Source organism: Chondrus crispus, genomic scaffold (genome assembly GCF_000350225.1).
Source record: "Chondrus crispus Stackhouse genomic scaffold, scaffold_170, whole genome shotgun sequence".
Lineage (NCBI taxonomy): Eukaryota > Rhodophyta > Florideophyceae > Gigartinales > Gigartinaceae > Chondrus > Chondrus crispus.
This window is the reverse complement of record NW_005179037.1, coordinates 1,621-22,852: the sequence shown is the minus strand read 5'-3', so window position 1 is coordinate 22,852 and position 21,232 is coordinate 1,621. Positions and strand designations below refer to the sequence as shown.

Sequence of the window (21,232 nt, the reverse complement as noted above, 5' to 3'; positions counted from 1 at the left end):
TGACCGTCCTCGCGCCCATTCTGCTCACCCACGCCGTCTCCCGGGCTCGTACCGTCCACAACCGGCTATCAACACGGTCCATAGCGCCCATGCTAGGCGATATCATCGATGTGTATCGGATTTGCATGAGGCCTTTTGCGTAAGGCGAGGTGCGGCCTAGGAGCCAGTAACTTCATCTCTCCAAAGCGACGAGCAACTGTGTTGCAGAACGCAGAAACACTATCAGAGGAAGCATGCGGAAATCTAAGCGAAGACGATGCGTCCGTCCCGAGCTAGCTTCCCGAGGGTGAGAGACGGGAATGGACTACAAGTGAGACGATTGAACCAGAGGTCGACTTTGAAGACGAGGAAGAGACGCCTTCTCGTCATGATCCGTGCGAAGAAGAAATGGTTCCAGAGAGAAATGGGAAGGAAGTTTGTGAAATCTCAGTCAGTTTGCCAATGCGAGGCAGCATTTTAGATATTCGGCCACCGTCAGTGAGAGAGCGCTTTGAAGTGACTTTTGGGGCGAGAGAGAATGCAACACAGAGGATCAAGCTGACGAGTATGTTGGGTTTTTGCTCAAAGCATATATGAGACAGGAAAAGAAGAGCAAAAAGGCTCTTCTTTCCTGTCTCATATATCCAGTTTTCGGGAAGTATCCCGACAGTGCATGATTTTCTTATGTTTATACTAAGCGATCGATGATCGGTCGTGCGTGGTGCGATATGAGAGCTATGATATAAGACACAATGCTAGCGATCGTGTCTTAGAAGTTGAACAAAGGACACACAAATTGGTTTTACCATACAACATCCCTTTTGAAAAAGTTAAAAGACGAGATGGAAAAAGCAGAGGCATTAAAGCAGAGGCATTACCATCTCGCATTTCCCGTCGTAGAAAGCGGTACCAGCGCGAGGCGAACGTCGTAGCATGTTCGATGGTTGCAAGGAGGGGATTGAAGGGCTACTAAAAGCACCCTTGCGTACATTGCTTACGGTAGCCTAGTCCCCCCCCCAAAATGATCAAGAAATCAGAGTCCCCCTACCATTGTAACAACTCCGCGAAAAGTGCGAGTCGGAAATCCAAATTCCCCCTCCTATTTGGGTCGATTTTTTTCGTCCCCCCCCCTTTATCGAAACAAAATGCACCTGCCCCCTACTGTATCGATACAATATCATGTGTCCCCCCTTGACACCGAAAGATTTTGACCTTGTCCCCCTCCCAATCTCAGAATGACCCTTTTTTAAATAGAGGTCCGACAATTTTGATTTCTGACCGCGGCAAGTGGTCCCGCGCGCCAATGGGATACCGCCGATACTGGGATTGGAGCAATCTGTGTTTTCAGCAATTGGAGGTCTCAGCTCAGTTTCTCCCGGAGGTTATATCGACCATCTGTGGAGTTAAATCCTAGCTTTGGAGTGCGTCCCCAGCGGTCTTATGATAAACACACAGTGGTTAAATTGACCACCCACATTTGTGTTTCAGAATATTTTTTGTAACGTTTCACTGCATTACTGTCGTGGGTTTCAGATTCGTCGATATAGCAACCGTTGCGTCTTGGGGTTGTTTTTAAATATGTAAATGTGATATTTGTTACAAAATCCATCCGTTTTGCTACTACTTCCACTACTTCATGTTATTCTTTTGTACAACCCTGTGCTGTTTTCGCAGTATGGTACTCATACCCCCATATGAGTATTTGGATATCTAATTCTCGTTTGAGTTGAAACTACTGTAGAAAATATACCCTTGGACGGGTAGAATACTTCTGTGACAAAGCTGCACCTCGGCAGACCGCACTCCTCGATGATAACGATTCTCATTCCTTTCAGTCTGATTGCGTTGAATGCGCATAGATATTCCTTGCGATGATGCTGTTACCACCACTCAGTAGTCACGACGTCCCTACGCAACAGCAAGGAAGCATTGGAATTGGAATAGTACGCGACATAGTTGCATCATCTGAGCGGAAGTTGCTCTCAAGTCAAGCATCCGTGCTCAAAGAAATTTCCACGGCTCAGGAGTCGTTAGAAAACAATATCAAGGACGTTTCCGCCAGGCTGGATAATGTGTCCCAGCTGACCACCGCACTTCTCTTCTCCTCACCTCTCGTAAGCTCTAAGAGTTGCAGCTTAGATGCTGCTGCGCAATCAATCACCGTAGAGGCATTTGTCGGCCACGACTTCATGCGCAAAATCTCCGTGGCAAACTTCCTGGTATTCTTCATCGGTCTTATTCGAACTAGCTCTACAGATCGTGGTCGGGCCGCTCCCCAGGAGCGCAGTCACGTGCCTGAAACCAAACAGGATTCTTCGAACATGCCCTCCAGACCGACCAAACGTCCGTCGAGAACGAAGGCAAGGATATCATGAGTTTTCTGCTTGGCAAGGCAGTGCGAATACACACCCATTGGGTCCTGCTCAGAAGAAGCGCAGAGTGGTACCATACACACTGCAAGGGCTTATCGACCCGATTAAGATCATTCGAGTAATGATGTTTGCTCCTAACGCGGCTTCTCGTAAGCAAGCGAGACAGAAAGATTTGGGGCACGACTTTATGACTGTGAGAGGGCAAATGCTCACTTCGATGGTAGTTAGCGCAGAACGTCTTCATCCGAAAGGTTTCCTGGTTGATCCCAAGGAGAAATCAGCGTATGAAGACATTGGAGAGCCATTACTTTTGGATAGACCGGCATGGGCCTCTAAGGGTTTCATAACCCGGAAACATGTGGAAGATTGGAAAGACAGGAATGTCGGGTTAATTTTTCGAAACTTTAAGGAATCGTCCGTATCACAAGAGAGCCAACAGATATCCGGAGTCTCTCCTCAAATTGGTCGAAAACGGTCAAAGTCAAAACATGTGTCCGTAGAAGAAACGTCGCTGGAGGTTTTTGAAAACGTTCTGGGCCATGCAAACGGACTTCTTGTCTCGAGCTCGGAGAATTCTGGGAATTCTTTCCTCAAGAACATGGGTTTCTTGTTCGTTTCTTGTAACCTATCTCTGGTTACATCCGATAAAGAGGGACTCATCAAATCAATAATGGACATCCCTCTATCATGTCTCCCGGAAAGAGAGAATGATCGTCATCTGTCCGTGAAGAAGAACAGTCAAGCAGTACAAGAAGTCCTGAACACATTCCCAGAGCTGCTTCTCCGTTGCAGCTATGATGTCACCGTATTTCGCAGTAAAGATGATCTGATTTCAGGTTCAAGAGGGGAACGTAGAAGAATGAGACAGAACTGTCACCTTTTCGCAATCGCGGTCGATTTCTTGATCAGCTATCATCAACTGGGACATGCAGAGGAGCTTTTTTTTCATGCACAAAGATGTACTCAGATATATCTTTTGTGATGCAGTCGCTTTTAAAATGCTTGCGCAAATCACTTACAATAAATTGAGAGCCGGGTGTGGAGGCAATGAATTGGCTGAGGATGCCGTTGGCATTGGAATAGTTCCTCCTGGATACGAAGTTAGGAAAAAAATTATATGCTCAGAGGTCCTCAACATGCTCTGGAAGACATATGAAAAGACTAGCCTCGCAGATGATGAATCGACCGACGATGAACCGAATGAGCCGGATATGAATGATGACGAAAACTATCAGTCCGATGATGAAGACGTTGTAATTTTAACGTGACCTTACTGTTAATGTAAAGGTAGAGCTCCATACCATACTGTAAAATGAATAACTGGAGGACAACTTCCGGTGAGATCATTCAGGAGTACTACCACATGTCACCTCACATGAGATCTAATGTTTCGCCATCGTGGATCCACATCTCGAGCTCCAGCTCCTTGACTCCAAGAAGCGTTTGAAATCTATATTCCCTGCTATAACAGAGCTTTTCTTTAGGGGGTGGCTGGGTTGGGTTTGCGTAAACCTTGAGGGAGGTATACCTCATGCACTTGAGTGGATGAGTAATTGGTTGCACCTTCCTCAGAAGCCTACTGGCGAACGCCCAGTTTGCGATGACATGAAGGTTCTATAGATCTGCACCCTACAGAGTGCATAAGTGGCACGGATTCCTTCGATGTAGCAGTGCGGGGCACCGAATCACCATGGTGATTCCCGTGGCCTTGGGCTACAACTGCTCCCGCAGGTAGAGGTCTCGTAGCGATTGCTTGCGATACAAAAGGGCGACTCCACAAGTATCGAAGTATACCTTGGTATAAAAAGACCTTCGGGTTTCCCCCTAACTGCTCAAGAATGAGCTGTGTACACTTTGTGAGTTTGTAGAACTTGGTACCAATTATCAGTGCAGAGTATGAATAAAAATTATTTTTTCAAACCTTTGTCAGGTATGATAAAGCAATCCCCTGTTGCTCTAGTTCCCCTGCGGTGATCTATTCAGCTGGGGAAAACCAGCGCACAAAATCAGCCATAGTCAGGCCAATTGTGCGATTCTCATCCATGCCTGGCCTCATTGGCATGCTTTGAACGACCGTGTGCATAGACTTCTGTACGTTTGAAAGAGCGCCTTTCGTGGCGTGTTTTGGCACGAACTTATGTGTTGAGGAATGTTGAGTGTGGAAGGGGGGACGGGCCGTATGTTGGGTCCCGTTCGGATCTGCTGAACATTCGGCGGCCCTTGACCAAGACTTTGCTGTGGTAGTTGCGGGACTGGAATTGCTGACGGCATTTGTAGGTGCATTCGTAAGGAGGGCGGTTGCTACGAGGGGATTTGATGTGCTGTAGGAATGGAATTGGCGATGCGTGCGTAGGACTAACTCCGAAAAAGCGTCCCGTTTCCTAGCTCACCGAGATTCCAAGTCTCTTCTCACACCATCCATGCCAAATTTTTCCGACGGCAGAACCCCTCTCTGCTACTGCGCGACAGATCAATAAAATATGTCCTCGTCCCATGAAGTGAAGGACTGCAATGCTCGATAATTCCGATCCCATACAGAATAATCGAAAAATCCTTTATTGTCGCATTGGTAAAACTTAGTTGAGATCTCTTCCACAAACGCACGCGAGCGCGACGACTGGGCCGTCGAGCACGGCGCGGGTCGTGGATCCTAGCAGCGGGCCGAGGGCCGGGTGCGGCAGGAGCGGCGGCAAGGCCGTCAGCAGTAGGTGGACCAGGCCCAGCGACGCGAACTGGTGGCGGTGCACGGGCGCAAGAGAGGGCTAGGGTGCACGCGGCGATCATTGCGGACGAAGTGTGCAGCGCGTCGTACAGGTGGTGCAGAAGGCGCCGCAGGAGCTCGTGCACGTGTGGCAGCGGGACCAGGAGCGCGCGCGGGGCCTACATGTTGAGCGGCAGCGCTTCGAGGGGCGTGTGAAAGTGCGGAGGGAGCGTGACGGAGGTCGGCGGCGGTGGGAACGTTGGCAGGAGGGACAGCTGTCCCAGGGAGATGGCGGTGAGCTCGAGGGAGGCCGCGGAGGGGTCAGCGGGGTCATGCCCGGGGGAGAGGGGAGAACTGTGCCAGGGAGGGGCACGGGGCAAGGAGAGAGCAGATGCGAGGAAGGAAGCGAGGTTCGAAATTCTTTTACGTGGTGCAGGACGAATTGCAGGTCACCATCATTTGCGGCGGAAAAAACTACGAAAAGGGAATTAAATAATGCAAAAGGTAAAGTTCCCGGTGCGGCTCGAACGCAGGGGGCGTGAGTAGCCGTGAGTCTCCCCATTGCCCCCCACCTGTTCGGACCCCTGCCCCCTCCAGTTTCTCAATTTGACCGGTGTACCGGTCCGCCGGAAACCCTCTGGTGATACTAAGTTTACAAAGTCTTTTCAATTATCGCATTATAATTATATTCATTTTCAATATATGCCGTGCTTTCGCCCCCGCGCAGTCGGCAACTCCCGCAGCTCCCCAACCTCCCCCACCTCCACATGCTTCCTCCGCCGCCACGAGCTGCCCGCGTCGCGCTCGCGCTCCACCAGCTCGTTCGCGAGCTGCAGCCCCACGCGGTGCTCCCTCCGCTAGCGAATCGCGTCGCTACGAATCTACTGCAAAAGTCGGTAAAAAAGCTCTGGCGCACCCCTGCTCTCCGCCCGCGCGTTCAATGAAAGCCTAAGAGAGGGCAATGATCTCCTTGCAGTGACACTCAAAAAAACCATTATGCCAACATACGCTATTTCGAATCATCATCAGATTCCCTTGTCTTCTCTGAGTTTTGCCACGAAACCTTGAACGTGGAGTGCATGTGGATTTGATCTCCAAACATACCCTTTTCTTTATGACGTATAAAGTACATATGTCCCCGAAGTGGCCGTCTGTGGTTGTACAAAGTAGATTCCTTTTCGACTGCCTCCCCAACTAGCATCTCAGCGCGTTCATAGTAGCCTGCAACAGCATGTTCTAAATCAGCACGTCCAACAAATATTGAGTGTGGTGCTTCTGCTGCTCGGAGTGGAGCACGCCTCATCCTCATCAGCGAGTGATGTAATGTTTTTTGGAATTAACCCCTTCACCCATATCATCATACTCCCTGTAGACATTGGGGTTGCACTCATGCGTATTAGGCTTCTTCATGCTCTTCGAAGTCATCCGAAGGAAAAATGCGCCATGGCCACAGTAACATCAGCCTCTGCTTTGCACTTCATGACTTGAAATGCTTCATCCCTTCCTCTGCACAACAAACTTCGAGATTCTCGAACAGGGCCTTTCCCTTAGGAATGAAACGAAGTTCGCCATCAGTAGCATCGTTACCGGTGCTGTTCTTGTTATGAATCCTGCCCCAAGTCTCTGTTCTTCGACCGTTGATTAATGCCTTCTCGCCAGGAAACAAAGCACTAAAGTACATCAGAACAGTTTCCCACGGGTTGCTACTGGGTGCAGATGATGGAACGTCACCCGGCTTCGGCGAGTCATCACATCCTTCCACCATGAAATCTCGAAGAATGCAGTAACCGTTTTCGTGAAGTTCCTGAGCCTTCCAAACAAACAAAGCCCGTCCGTAAGCGCTGGTTGATGCTTATTTCCATTCCATTTGTTTAAATTCTTCCTATTTGACACTGGTCTTTGTTGGACGAGCATCTGATGTTTCATTCGTGGGGAGGAGGCTCTCGTATCTCCTATGCGTCTCTTCGGTCATATTAGAGAGACAGAACAGTCCCATTCCTCTCTTTACTTGTAGGTTAGCGTGTCCCCACAGACAATGGTGAATGCGTCGAAGGTCTTCGGGAAGAAGTAAGTGTACAGCCCGATGGTTGTCTGGAACTCCAAGAATCTGAAAGACGGGTGAGATGCACTCCGTAATAGGATTATTAGATTCAATCCAGTCGAAGGGTGCCGTAGATAGCAGACCATCTAGAATCAAAGTGTACATCTGGAACCATTTTTCCTCATATCCAGGTCTACGCTGAGTAAATCGCAAGTATTCTGGGAACGGGGGGACGTGATCGTCAAGTGGGTGACATACTTGAACAGAGGTTCGTTCCTCTTCCTCTTCACCAGAACGATTGTTCTCCCCAGACCCCTCTAACTCCTCTTCAACAGGTTTGGGATCCTTATCTGGATATTTCCTTGGAATATGTAACGCATCTTTGTCGAAGTCGCTGTCCCAACGTGTGCCATGATTTTTGTCGGACCCACTCTTCTTTTGAGGCTTCCCACGGTATGCCTTCTGTTGTTTTGTATATTTTTGCATCAAAAGAGTCAGTTCATTCGATGGTTTTGCTGGTTTTCTCCTCGAAGACTTGCGTTGCGCCACGATAGCTTTTCACGTATTGGAATCCTTTTGGCCTTCGTGTTCGAAATCTATCTGACGTTCCGTAACAGCCTTGGAAAACTGCCTCGCGAACTTTTTCTGAGAGCAAAACACTCGTTCTCTCTTTTGACTACAGATGCTCTGGATGATCCGTGGACCTGGAATTTGGCCATTGTGTTGAAGAGCATTTCACGTACAGTACTACCTGGTGAACTTGAGATGTTCATAATCTCCTCTAGTGCCATATTGTGTCGCTGACCCCTATCTCGTGTAATATTTTCCAGCCTCTGAACCTCTTCAAAGAATGTCCGTGCTCCATTTCTGAATGTACCCTTCGCATCTTTGTTTCTTACATACAACAGCAACCCCATGACGCATTCCAAAGCAAGAATCTGCGTTCCAGCTGCAAGGCGATGGAATGCGGTATCCTCAACATGTGTTATACTCATGACAGGGTTCCGATTCTAAAGATTCCTGAATGTCTCATACACCTCTGGGTGTCTGTAGAACGTCAATGCAATACGAGCAAATCGCCGTTGGGAGAACTCCTTTTTGTCTGGAATGGGCCGGAAAACATAAAGGACTTGAACACTGCTTGAGAATTCAAGGAGATTTTCCTGGTCTTCAGCCGTTCCACATGAAATCTAATGCTTGAAACAGAGGAGTACACCAGATCATCAAATGTAGCCGGTGCTCTTCTCTCCCCTCTCCGATTCAGTTCATTCCTAATTGCTATCATCTCCTCCTCAGTCATCTGAAGAGCATCAATTCTCTCCAAGAGGACAACTGTTATGTACAGTTTGCTTTCGCTTGATAGAAGCCTTCGTTCTTTTGCCAGTAGACGATTAAACATGTACATTGCTGATGTTCGATGCAATCCGTCGATTATAATGAGCTCAACGAGTCTCCGGTGACCTTCCTCGTCCATTTCGTACAAAGGAAGCCCATTGTCCTTGTCCCCAAGTCCAAACTCAAGCTTGGCAAGCAACTGTTGTCCCTTGACTGTTCTGTGCATAGCCACGGAAACCTTTCCCAGTGATCCAGGGACAAAATCTCCCCGTCTCATCTCCTCGTAAAGATCGTCGACATGAGAGGTACGAATATTGCGAGTACCGAATGCTGGAAGGATTAACTGGTCGAGGCGAATCCTGACTTCCTTCTGAATGTAGTCCCCCAGACGAGCCGGAGGGGGTAGGCGATTCATGAGGTCATTCAATTCTTCGTTTTCTTCATTGTCCGAAATGTAAGGAATGTAGACCTCGTCGCCATCACCATCCAACCCAGATATTTCAACTGACTGACCAGAGGATTCAGCGGGAGCTGCGGCACTTCTCCGAAGAGACTGCAAGGAATCAGCTTCATCAAGAACAGCTGTTTCGGACAGCTTGGGCCATTTCTTCATGCATCTCTCGAATTTAGAGTCACCGTCCTCCTCTGCATCAGGGATGAAGCGTGTTACGACGGCAAGATTCTGCGCAGCTGCACCTCACGAAAAGCCTTTGGCTTTTGAGGCAACAAGAGGTTGATCGGAATTTTGATTCTGGAAAGACTACCATGGAAGTTTTCGTGGTTCCTGCATCATTTTCTGTATTCTCCCATATGCGTGTCACTCTTTGGGACAGAGTCAAAACGTAAGCGTCAAGCGACCGTATCAAATGGCCCAGCAGCTTTCGCAAACATCTCAATACAAGGGAGGCGCAAGTTTGTGCGTAACCGATACCATTTGACAGAATTTGATGCATTCCAAGTGATAGCTGCATCAGATATCTTCGAGATATCTGATATCGGTGAGTCACCTGGCGTGGAGGTTACAGCATCTACAGAGGAATGGTATCAACAACGTCTGTTGTACACGGTTACACCTACAATTCACTGCATTTTGTGGAAATAAAGAAATTCTTTGTTTACAATCTTGCGCCAGCTCTCTAGAGAAATATTCATTTGTATTAATCATATCTTTAGAGCTAAATGTCCAAAGACAAATGCATTCAGGTCACAAAATTGCCACAAACGAGGCGTTGGGCAATCGGCCAGACTTCTCTCCTGGCAGTCACTTTCTGATTATTACTATAATACCCGTCCATTGGGGCTTCTGTAGAGCCTAAGTTAGCACGCTACTTCTGATGCACGTATATGCACGAAGAAACATGCAGATTCTTATGTCTATGACGCGGAGTCGCGGCTGCTGGTGTATACATGAGCTACAGGTCATCAGAGTACACTGCATCGGCCGTCCACTGTTGGTCGACTGCTCCTCTTTGAAAGTGATGGGCTATCGCTCATAGTATATTCCTTAGTACACTATGAAAAATAGCTCATCCTTTTCAGGTTTGTACAACACGCGCGTGAGGATGATTTTGAAGCCGTCAGTCAAGAAGTACCTTGCCCACGCGGGAAAACTCCTAGGCCCAGAACGCAGGCCTAATGCATGCTCGAGTGGTCACTTGATGAACTTTCCCAGAGTCCTGGTTCCACACAGACGCTCAACCTCTCTGCACAAGTGTTTCCCCTGCACTAGAACGTACAGGAAGACGGCATAGATATTTCCAACAATGGAATCTTTTGTATCGTTACCAGAAAGGAGGGGTGTCGTTCTTGACCTAATGGATTGCTTCCAAATGAGACTAAACATGTCATTACATGAAAAGCGCTCGTACTTGAGCTTCTCTGGCGGACTTTCAGAACACAGGCTTTGTGAACTCAGTATTTCTCCTAGGCCTTCTCTACTCATTTCATTTTACTGTATCGAGTGTATGAACCGTTTCTCAGCTGCATCCCAGTTTTCCCTCTCCCTATATAAAACGGGAACATGGCCTTGTTCATTTGACACATATGAAGAGGAAAAGCTTCGACCGACCGTACTCAGGGATGGTTTGTTAGCGTTTTGAGGGCATCTTTTCAGGTGTCCAAATATCTGCATGTAGCTTGTGTGATTTTTTCCTATCCTCCCTGCCTTCTTCGTCTTTTTTCGAATTATAACTGTCTGAAGTTGTTTCATAGATAAATTGCCAATGACAGGACAAAGTTTCTCAATTGAATCGAATGTGACCGACATGTCAGAACTACCTGCGGAAAGATCTTTCATCTCATCAAACTTCGGCATGAAGAACGCGTAAAGGCTTTCGTTACTCTTGATAGTCGCAGAAATTGTGTCAAACTCCGTGAGCGTACAGTCGGCACTACAACGAAGTACTCCCTTCTGTAACCTGGTCCCTGATTCTTGGGATGACGTACTGACTTTTTTGCCCAACTGGTTTTAATTGGCTTTATGAAAAGAGCAGCCACTTTCTCCTTGAGAAACAACAGTGGTCGTCTTGCAGAATCAGACACATCCATGTCTATCGAAGGGATTCCTTTCAACAATCATTGCTGTTCGGCTAGAGTTCCCTCTACCTTTGCAATCCTCAGTTTCAGTAAATCCAGACCTCTCTCGGTTTTAAGGACGGCCATACTGTCATGTTTGGAAGGTGTATAGGTCTTGTCAAAAGCCGCATCTGCCACATCGCTTTCAGTTTCATTGCCTTCAACATGATCATTTGATTTGTGAAGTTGATTTGCAAAGTCATCCGTTTCATGCATGACCCATGCAAACGTTTGCAGAGAAGACAGATCCTTGAAAGTTCCATTGTGAAGCACTTGGACCTTCTGCATTGAATGAGGAAAACCAAGCTGTGCCGGGTAGCTAAGCATACAATGAGGCGAATTACGATGCTTTGGACCTTCCTTCCACGTTTTGCAGATAACAGCTGTGAACCATCGCTGGGTTTGAATCCCTGAGAAAGCATCATATGTCTCCCAACTCATCTTTACAATTGATCCATTTCGTAGACCATATGGAAAGGAGTCTATGTCACTCATGAGAAAACAAGCTTGCTGATTCTGGCTCACTTACCACGTGGATTCCCTCTGCTGTGAACTATGTGTTCAACCAAACGTTAGTGGAGCAAAAGGCCAGCTCTTACCCAGTGCTCCGCACACGTTCCTGCCAACAGGCTACCTATAAAATACGGAGAGAACTACATATATCTAAGCCTGTAATCACAGCTTGTACAAACAGTAGGCAAGCCTGAAAATGGAACCAGTCCAGAGTCCAGGATGAAGGCACTTTTAAAAGAGTTGTAAAATATTTTCATTGAGACAAACGGAACTCATTGCTACTCGTAACGGACGGAAACGATCATATCTGTAAATCTACCAATGAAATTATGCACATAATTCGGAGTTCATATCAATATGGCGGTAAAATCGATGACATATGCCGTTGATACAGTCCGAATCTTGTGGTTGACGACAAAATGCTGACCGCAGATACAAACGTTGCCTCGATTAAACTATCCTGCATGTAATTGTGCACCTGACCGACAAGATCAAGACTGCTGCGTCAATTCGAATCGGGCCGTTTAGTTCAGTTACAGCTCAGAAGAATGCCAAATGAAGTAGATTGGTACGTAAATTAGTGAAGCAGCGCGAGTGCGGCGCTTCCAAGAGAGGTCTATGTGTGCATATGCTTGTGTGAGATTGTCTCTTCAACTCAGTTTTTGTCAAGAGCAGATCATAAGAAAAGCCGATACTGGAGTGGGTTTTTTCTGCAAGTTGGGTTTTTGCATACTGCGTACTTGTCGAGGATGAATAGCCACCACCTTACTTTAGCGTGATATCGTTCGCAACCGCATCAAACCCTGAATTCTACGGTCATCAGGACCAGTCTGGCCTTGAGGGAGCACTTGTGGTAAACTGCCGTTTCTAGAAACACACTGCGCAGTGGTTCATTCAATCGCTGTGACTACGTCTCCCAATGGAAACGAATGGTAAGAGAAGGCGCAGGCATGTGAAAAGTTCTGGTCGCCGTGTTCGCAGGAAGAAGCAGCCATTCTTCAAAGAGCAACTCGCTAAATCCTTCAAAGAGCCAACAAGTAGCGAAAAAACACGTGAAGAAGATGGAAAACGTTCTCGTATCGAGAGACACCACAGCTCATTCCGTCGAGATGTAATTGTCAATTCCAATGCTCTCAGGGAGCTGGAAAACGCCAATGAAATCGTCTATCTATGAGGGGACTGCAGAAGCGCCAGAAGAAGAACCTGTTGGGAGCGTGATGGAGGGTAACGGAGCCGATAAGGACCAATCATGTGTAATGATCAATGCTACATTAGCCAAAGATCAATTCAATGGCTTGAACCGGCATGAAGGTGAGGAAGACGAAGAAAGCGTCATTGATCTCATTGGGTCTGGTTTGGACATTCTGGATCCACCGTTCAAATTGTCCCGCGTCTGTGTAGACGCACAGTCTTCCGAACTGATTCAAGAAACCCGCGACAATCTGCCTGATATTCCGTTGCGTCGATTCAAGAAATTCTTCTGCTGGAGAGTTATGGGTGGACTCGTCATGGCTTGTGGTTCGACCGCAATGAAAGTAGAACACTACGAGTCTTTAAGGCACTGGATTTCATGGAGCAAAGAAGACAAAGGAAAGAAGAGGGGGACGAGCAGTTACTCTCACTTGCCAAAGAATATTTTTCCGTTCATGAGGAAGTTCTCATTCCCGAAAACTATTACTTGTTCATTTGACGTCAATGCTGCAAAGTCGGGGGCAATGGCAGGCTCATGGGACTCTGAGCAGCGGCTCGTACCTGCGAGAGAAGAGGTGAAAGTCGTTCAACTGAGTGAATGGATTCGTCGGGATCTGTCGTCTGGGAGGCGGTTCATGCAACTTTGTACAGAAGGGGCCAAAGTTGAACCAAATCAGTTCATCTCTGACAGTATAGAGAACTGCCCAATAATCAGAAACCGCGATGCTCATACCACTGCTTCCACTGCTTTCTTCAGTCGAAATCCAGTGGAGGATTCCAACCTCTGTCGGTCAATTCCAGAAGCAAGAACAGTCCATTTCTCCATAGCTTGTCCGAGTGATGAGAATGATGTTGATGAAGTCAAAAGTGTATTCACTGAGTCCGGGCTATCGGAATATGAGTTCTCGCAGTCGGCAGAATCGAACTTCGGGGCCGTGACGTGTTTTCGTGGATGTGTACAGAAAACTCAGTTGCAGTCCGGCAATACCAGAAGTGATATTGGATTCATTTCTGGTGATAATATGGTTGATATTGCGATTGGAACGTCTCGAGCAGGATAAACTTTCACACTGGTTAATAGGATACTTCTTATGGATGCAGACGAGTACGGATCCTGTATATTCATGATCTTTCGTAACTGAAAAAGAGAGCTGCAGGCCACATGCAACTTTATGTATCCCTCATCCTCCACATCAGCATCCGTTCATGAAAAGGGATATTCGCCAAGTCTCGGAAAACTTCAGAACGGTAAGGACTACTTCGTGTACCGAGTTATGCTTGACTCGGACGACTTTCAACCTTTGGCGGGCACAAAAGGTAGTGCCGGAGGGTTCTATATGCTCCCTCTAAATCTCCCTCTGAGAAACTGAGCAGGCGCAGGCTCCGTCCGCGTTTTCAGCCTTACACCACCTGGGGTATCATCCAACAATGTATTTCGCATTTTGATTCCAGAAATTCTCAGGTGCACGACAGATGGAATAGAGATGAAAGACTTCTTCGGAAATGAAACCATTGCATTTGTAGATATTGTGGGATACATTGGAGACTATCCAGCAGTCACAAATACTCTAGACGTATTAGGTCAGAACGCTGGAACTCCGTGCCACCTGTGCACGTTCATAAAGTATTCTGAGAAGGGAGTTGGAGAGTCTGACTACGCATACAACAACAAGAATCACTCGCGAAACTCTGCCTTCTCCAGAGACCATGATCGAATGGAATCTACAAGGAATGATCTCGTGAGCAAAGAAGACTTCCAATACGTAGGATTGAAAAGCCGGTCACAAACTTGTGTGAGCGTCGATGCTGGAACTTCGATCGGAAGTCCAGATTATCTCCCACTTCACCATTTGTCTCGTGAACTCAGGAGTACAAGGGAGCGCGTTCCTTTAACCGAAAATGGAGAGAGAGCTGTACCTGCTATCTTTGACCATTACAGATCTGCTGTAGTGCCTCCGGACCACCTTCTCGCTGACCTTTCTCAAGATGTTCCGAATCGGCGCTCTCTGTGTTTCAGAAAAAGCAACGCCTTACAGCAGAGATGTACATTCAAGAGGCATTCAGGACGCATGGATTAAAGACGCAATCTCATATATTCAACGCCGATGCAATCAGAATTCATTCCATGTCTTTATCGAGCATGTTTAAAGTCATTTTTGTTGCCCCCTTTTTGCGTTTAAAAGTGCACTATTTCTTTACCAGAGCGAGACAAAAAAACAAACCTTTCTTGTAACGCAAAGAGTGACAAACATGATGTTTCAAGTTCTGATTCAGTTAGTTAGTCTGATTCCGAAGAGGAAACTGAAGAGTTGTGCTTACGAAAAGATTCGAATCTGTGCGCAGTTCTATTATTGAACTACTTGCGAAGTTTCAGAAGCTAGTTGCCGCAACTTATCGTTACCCAATTACTGCTGTAGATGGACAGAAGTCAATCCGAAAAACCGTTGAGTGATTTATCTCAGCAAGCTTCTGAATATGTAGCTCGTCTGAACCAGGTTTGCAAGTTAAGGCAAGAGGCCAGGACACAACAACAAACCAAACGTGCACCGATTGGTTGAACTTTACAACCATACATTGCCATGCTTCGGACATATTCGTCACTTTCAGGAGCTTCTCTTCGAGAGGGCGCACCAGCCTTTGAAACGAGCAATATCAAAATCAAACCATAGAAACCCACAGTTGTCAGCAATGAATTCCATACTGGAAAACAACTGGCTTTCTAGGCTTGGAGAGGTGACATCATCAATTGAGAACCCTGGCAACATCGACGACGAGATTGCTTCTGAGCTGGAAAGCATTGCTATCGGTGCAAGTCTGGAACAGAAGGATTCAAGGAAATTAAGAAAGTTTCTTAACAGTACTTTCGTACTGCCGTTATTGCGTGACTTCAAGAGAAGAATTTGTGGATTGGGAGACAGATTTAAGCAGGATTGGACTTGGGTGCCTGGTACAGAGTTGGAGGATTTTGGCATTGCTCTTGAAAGGACATCGTTCAAGACACAAAACAAGGAAGCATTTCAGGCACTCCAGAATATGTTTGGAGTAGAAACTCCAGGTGTGCAATGCACGGTAATATTTATGATATCATGCTTCAAGGTTTGCATTTCCGACGTAGATGAGTATATACAAGAAAGATTAATTGACAAAGGCATACCGAGACATGACATATTACGACCAGGTGAGATAGTACAGGCCACTGTGAATACGTTTTGGGGGACCTGTAACGACGAAGTGGTCATGCTGGTAGATGAAGTCCAGATGGACTACGGCAACCAAACTCAATCTTTCGATATGGATCAGTCTGAGACTTTGTTCTGGTACGTAGCAGGACTACTTCTATCGCGAAATATATGGAAAAAACAAGACCAGGAGTGAAGTCAAATTTAACCGCAAAGAAAAATGAAGCGTGCAAAGATGAACAGATGTATGCTGTTGTCATTCCCTGGGAGAAGTTGCACAATGCCTGCTGTTGGGAAGAAAAAGGTTTAAAATACTGCAGTCAAGTGGCAACTATATTTTAAGGTTACATTGTGGTATTCAGAAGGCAATAGCGTTGCATGATTGCGAGGCAAGCCTAAATGACGCGTCTTGCAAAAAGGAGACATCCGGATGTGTTACACATTCCCGAAAGGTTGACGAAGGAGGCTCGTATTTCATTTTAGGAACTGCGGAAAGATTCCCTCCTAGGAAGGGTTACCCACTGCATGCAGGTAGTAACTGCAGTCATTAATAAGCAAGTCAAAAAGATACAGGAGTTACCATGGCGATGCGCGCAATATTACGCGGTTTCGTCCACCGAAATGTTGACTACAAAAATGGTACCATGTCCTACAAATCGCAATTTGTGCAACTTTCGGCGACACGCGGCCCAGTGCCCCTGGCCCCAGAACCGGGCAATGATCACTACTGCTTGCCTTCTGGTGCCACCGGGAAGGAAACTAGGGTTCTCTATAGGCCACATTAAATGTAGCTGTGCGCACTTTCGTACTCGCAGCGCGCGGCTTGTTGTACTCAAGCTCTGCACTTCGGGCAACATGCCCGAAGTGCAGACTTGAGTAGGCTGTCAAAAAGCATGTCTCATGTACGCATGGGCCATGTAAATATATGCGTAGCTGCTGGATACGCAGTTAAAGGTGAAGTGGGTCATTTCTATGCGATATATTGCTTTTGCGTCACACATAAAGCTGCTGGCAGGTATTGTCTTGTTGTGAATGCACACCGCGATCTAACCGAAAGCTGTTAGTACCGACGCAGGGATGGATTTCTGTGAGGCTGTTTAAAGATCAGGAGCAATACAGTTGATACGAATGATATACTACCAGAAGGAATGCGGAAAGGCTATTAGAGAGAGGGTACCTCGACGCGTGGAGATCGAGCACATCGAGGTTGCAAGCGGACAATTGTCTGGAGCACCTCAAGGTACACCAGGTGTAATTATTACGCTGCATAGCTACAACTAGATGCGTAGCTAGGAATCTATACATGTGCAGCAGATAGAAACGAATGTTTGAGTGTAAAAAGTCGCATTTCAATTGGCAGCTAAATTGTTCCGCAGCGCAAATGTGTCTTTGTAATTGGCTGGGTGCCTTTCGGGGCACAGCCATTATCGTAATGGAACTGACTGTATTGTCGTAAGATTCGTAATACTGGGCCCAGTATACAATAACTCAATCGGGGCAGGTCTCCGGTGGCAACAAAGCGGAGGTGCAGTGTCCGATAATGGCGCGCTCTCGGAACGCCGAATCCAATAAAAATTGGTACTGATGTCCGAAAGCGCGGGTTTTCCACTTCTCTGAAGGTCGCGGTAGGTTACATAAAGGAATACTGAGTCCCGCCTGTTAGGTTCCTCGCGCGTGAGAGACATCTCCGAAGGGTCACACATAGACTGTGAAGCTCCTCAGGCCATCCATAACACAGCTGTTCAGGTTTGTTTCGTTGTTCTACTCGCTTCGATTCCGCCCGTGTTTGTGTGAAACTGACCATTCTTTCCTACATTTGATGCATCGTATATGTAAGAGAGCGAGGACCAACTGGTCGTGGACCTAGTCTAATCTGAAACTCGAAGTTCAGACGTACCAAGTATAGATGTTATGTTTCATCTGCCTTGTTAGACAAACTAACCTTCTTGTTTCACTTGTATTCATCACTTTGTAGGTATGTGCGCTCATGTGATATGTACATGTTCGCGCTGCAGGGCCCACAAGAGAAGGACATTTCGGCAGTAGTAGCGACCCCGGAGTCCAGTTTTATGTGGTCATAGCATATATACTGTAGAATGCATAGGTCATATTGTTCTACAGTGTCATGAATAGCGAAAAGGTAAAGGTTTCTATGCGCAACGATCACTCGTAGTAGTGAGTTCTTCTGATTAAACGGAGAAATGCATAATTGTACATTCATGCCTACAAGACAGTAATCACTGTCGTTCGGGGAGGCTGTCAGGAGTAGTAAAGGGAAGGGAAGATGGACCACCAGAGGCGGTGTGTAGCTATGCAAAATAACAGTGTGTATGAGGAGGTAGCAGAGTAGGAAAGGGAAGACCGCCGAAGGCCGTAGAAGATTAGGAAAACGAAGACCGCCTGGCTCTGTAAAAGTTCTATTCAGCAGATACCGCCTGCGGAGATCTGCAACATACAACGCAAGACCACCTCCGAGATAATCAGTTCAAATTACTAAAGATCGTATGTGGTAGTCAATCCTGGGAGTACTTGGCCAAGTCCTAGGTGGTCCTTCCGTTTTTCAGCAGTGACACCTGACGGAGGTCTCTCAAAAAGAAGCCATGTGTACTCCTGCAGCGCACCACGACGCGTAATTATTTGACCTCCTACGAACTACCAGGATTTGAGGGACACTTAGAGCCGCCGATGGTTCTAAATTTGGGCTATCAATACCGCCACAGGAGGTTTTTGAATTTTATTTTTGGCGGTAAAATGAACCTTCCCAGTAGGTCAAAAGTGTGACCAGTAAGGGATTGGCTTTCACCGCCTGAGGCGGTCATTTTCTGGTTATCATAAGACCTCCTCATAGACCTCTGGAAATTTCTAAAATGTACCTTGTAGTGATGTGATGCGCCAGTTCTCGCCAGAAATGAAGGCTTATCTCTGTCGTTTCGATGCCGGGGAACTGTATCGAGCACCGAGCGGACTACAGGATTTGACGACAACCTCCCAAGGAGCCGAAGCTCAGATGTCTGCGGACTTGAGGAACCGTATACGCTCTTGCGAGCCCCAAAAGATGCTTTCGCACGTGCTACTCACGCAACGGACTGGATTCCTTAAACGCCAAGCCATGGCTCTTACATCGAAGGATTCAATCCCGCCGTATGTGGAGAAGCACATTGCCTCGCTCATTATAAGAGCACGTGTTTACCAGCCAACTGTACAATTTGTTGCCGGAACGAACCAAATGGAGGCTACCGTCAGAAGCTACACGAATCGGTCTTCGCAGCGGATGGTGTCCTTCGCGGAGAGCAGCCAGACTCCACCTTTGTGCTGCGCATATTCACAGCAGGGTACCGGCTTCCCTTGTCTACACGGAGTGGAAGTTATTGCCGAGAAACACGGTTCTACCAACGTGCACATGTTTATCAACAGGCGTCATCTGACTTCTACTTGGAAGGGGCAGTACAAGGATGTGAGATTTCCGTTGCTGGAGCCAGCTGCTATCGATCAGGGTTTTCAATCCGCGAAAAAGCTTGTGGCACTAGGTAACCACTTGCAAGTTCCGAAAGCACTTGCGCCCCCTCGAGGGCGACCTGTGAAGAATGCAGGAAAGAGAAAGAAGGGATCGTTTGAACGTGTGCCCAGCACAAGAAAGAAAAAGAGCTATTCGTGTAGCTTGTGCCATTGTGAGGGCCATGTAAGGGCGGATTGCAAGCTGAAGCAGCTTTTTGAGTAGGTCGTTGTCGTTTATGTGTCGATGTATGTGTTCGTGGCGTGAGTAAAGTCGCCCATCTAATTTGTACTGGGTTTAGTTATCGCCCCCCTCTTGTGTATTACGCGAGGCGTCGCCCTAAAGTGCGCAATTGTAGCCCCTATCGTTGTCGTTGTCGCCCCCCTATTTCCGTCATGTGCCATTTGGTCCACCATTTCCAGGGTATAACCGAAATTGTCGCCCCTTGTGTTGTCTTGACGCCCTCCTGATAACGCTTTTTGGGAGGCTGTCGCCATCTCAATATGTACCATTTTTTAGTGTCGCCCCTGTGATCGTTGGAATACAGTGGTGGCAAAAACTATAGAACAGCAGGCATTTTCCGGTCGCAGGACCTGGATTTTTAAGTGCACACCAAGAGCATTGCTGTACGGCGAGCACTTAGCACGGGGAGCCCTCATGTTTTAACAGAATTGCAAGAAAACAAGCGGTTGTGAAGATATTGGCTCAAACGTGGAAAACACCCGTCAAAAACTATAGGTACACTTTAATGCAATGAGGCGTTGAAGGAACAAAAGTGCTCACACACGTGAACTCAATAGTCTATCTTCTTCCCTTTGGCGACGACTACATCCACACACCGCTTGCGCATCGATTGCGTCAAATGCTGTAGTGTGTCAGTCTTAATTCCATTCCAGGCCTCCAGGATGCCCGCCGATAGCGATTGAACATCGTCAAATTGCCTCTGGTTCTCGTACACCCGTCTAACGAGTATACCCCATACGTTCTCAATCGGGTTGAGGTCGGGCGAATATGCAGGCCAATCCAGGAGCGAAACAAAGTTGTCATAAAGCCAATCTTTGGCCAGCCTAGAACGATGACCGGGTGCTCCGTCTTGCATAAAAGTCCATGTAACTGGTAGATCTTCTGAAAAGGGAACGAGGTATTCTTGCAAAGTTTGCACGTACTTCTGTCCGTCCTGTGAGCCAACCAAAAACGCAAGCTCGGACCTCATCTGACCGGCTAAACACGCCCACATCATCCATGACACTCTGACCGCCGCTGTGCCTTTTGGAAAACCATTGCTTCTCTTTCCTCAGATCATGCCACTTGTATACAAGCCCATCTGGACCGTCCAGATTGAACTTTTCTCGTCCGACCACACCACATTGCGCCACTTTTCAGATGACCAAGTCATTCGTTCCATTGCCCAGGCGACCCTACATTTTTCATGTCGTTCACGCATTGCTGGTGTCCTTGCCACCCGTTTATACCGCAAATGAACGTTGTTTTGCAGTTGTTGACGGACGCGACGAGGCTTCACTGTCAATTGCAGGGCTTTGAAAATGCCGGTGGAGCTGAGAACACCCTCGCAGCTTCCCTGTTAATCCTTCTTTTGTCGGCCTCAGACAGCTTACACTGCCTTCCACCACCATTTTTTCGATTGTAGCCGGCCTGGTCCCGTAGAAACGTGCTGACAACGTTTCGAGACATCCCTAACTCCTCTGCAATATGCGAAACAGGCCAACAGTTGGCCTCATAGGCCACTATTTGGCCCTTTTCGAACGTGGAGAGGCGAGATTTTCGAGGCATTTTGTGCAGGAGGGAACTTTTTTCTCATGAACTTTGTGTCCATCATGCCTTTCTATCTCGTTC

At 47.2% G+C, this 21,232-nt stretch overlaps 2 protein-coding genes across 2 annotated transcripts; both read right to left on the bottom strand.

Annotated features, from left to right (window-relative positions):
* Positions 1–6,934: 6,934 nt before the first annotated feature.
* Positions 6,935–7,579, bottom strand: CHC_T00003080001 (hypothetical protein). The gene has a single exon (XM_005714106.1). The coding sequence runs from the start codon at positions 7,577–7,579 to the stop codon at positions 6,935–6,937; it is 645 nt and encodes a 214-aa protein (XP_005714163.1).
* Positions 7,580–20,171: 12,592 nt separating this feature from the next.
* Positions 20,172–20,618, bottom strand: CHC_T00003079001 (hypothetical protein). The gene has a single exon (XM_005714105.1). The coding sequence runs from the start codon at positions 20,616–20,618 to the stop codon at positions 20,172–20,174; it is 447 nt and encodes a 148-aa protein (XP_005714162.1).
* Positions 20,619–21,232: the final 614 nt, after the last annotated feature.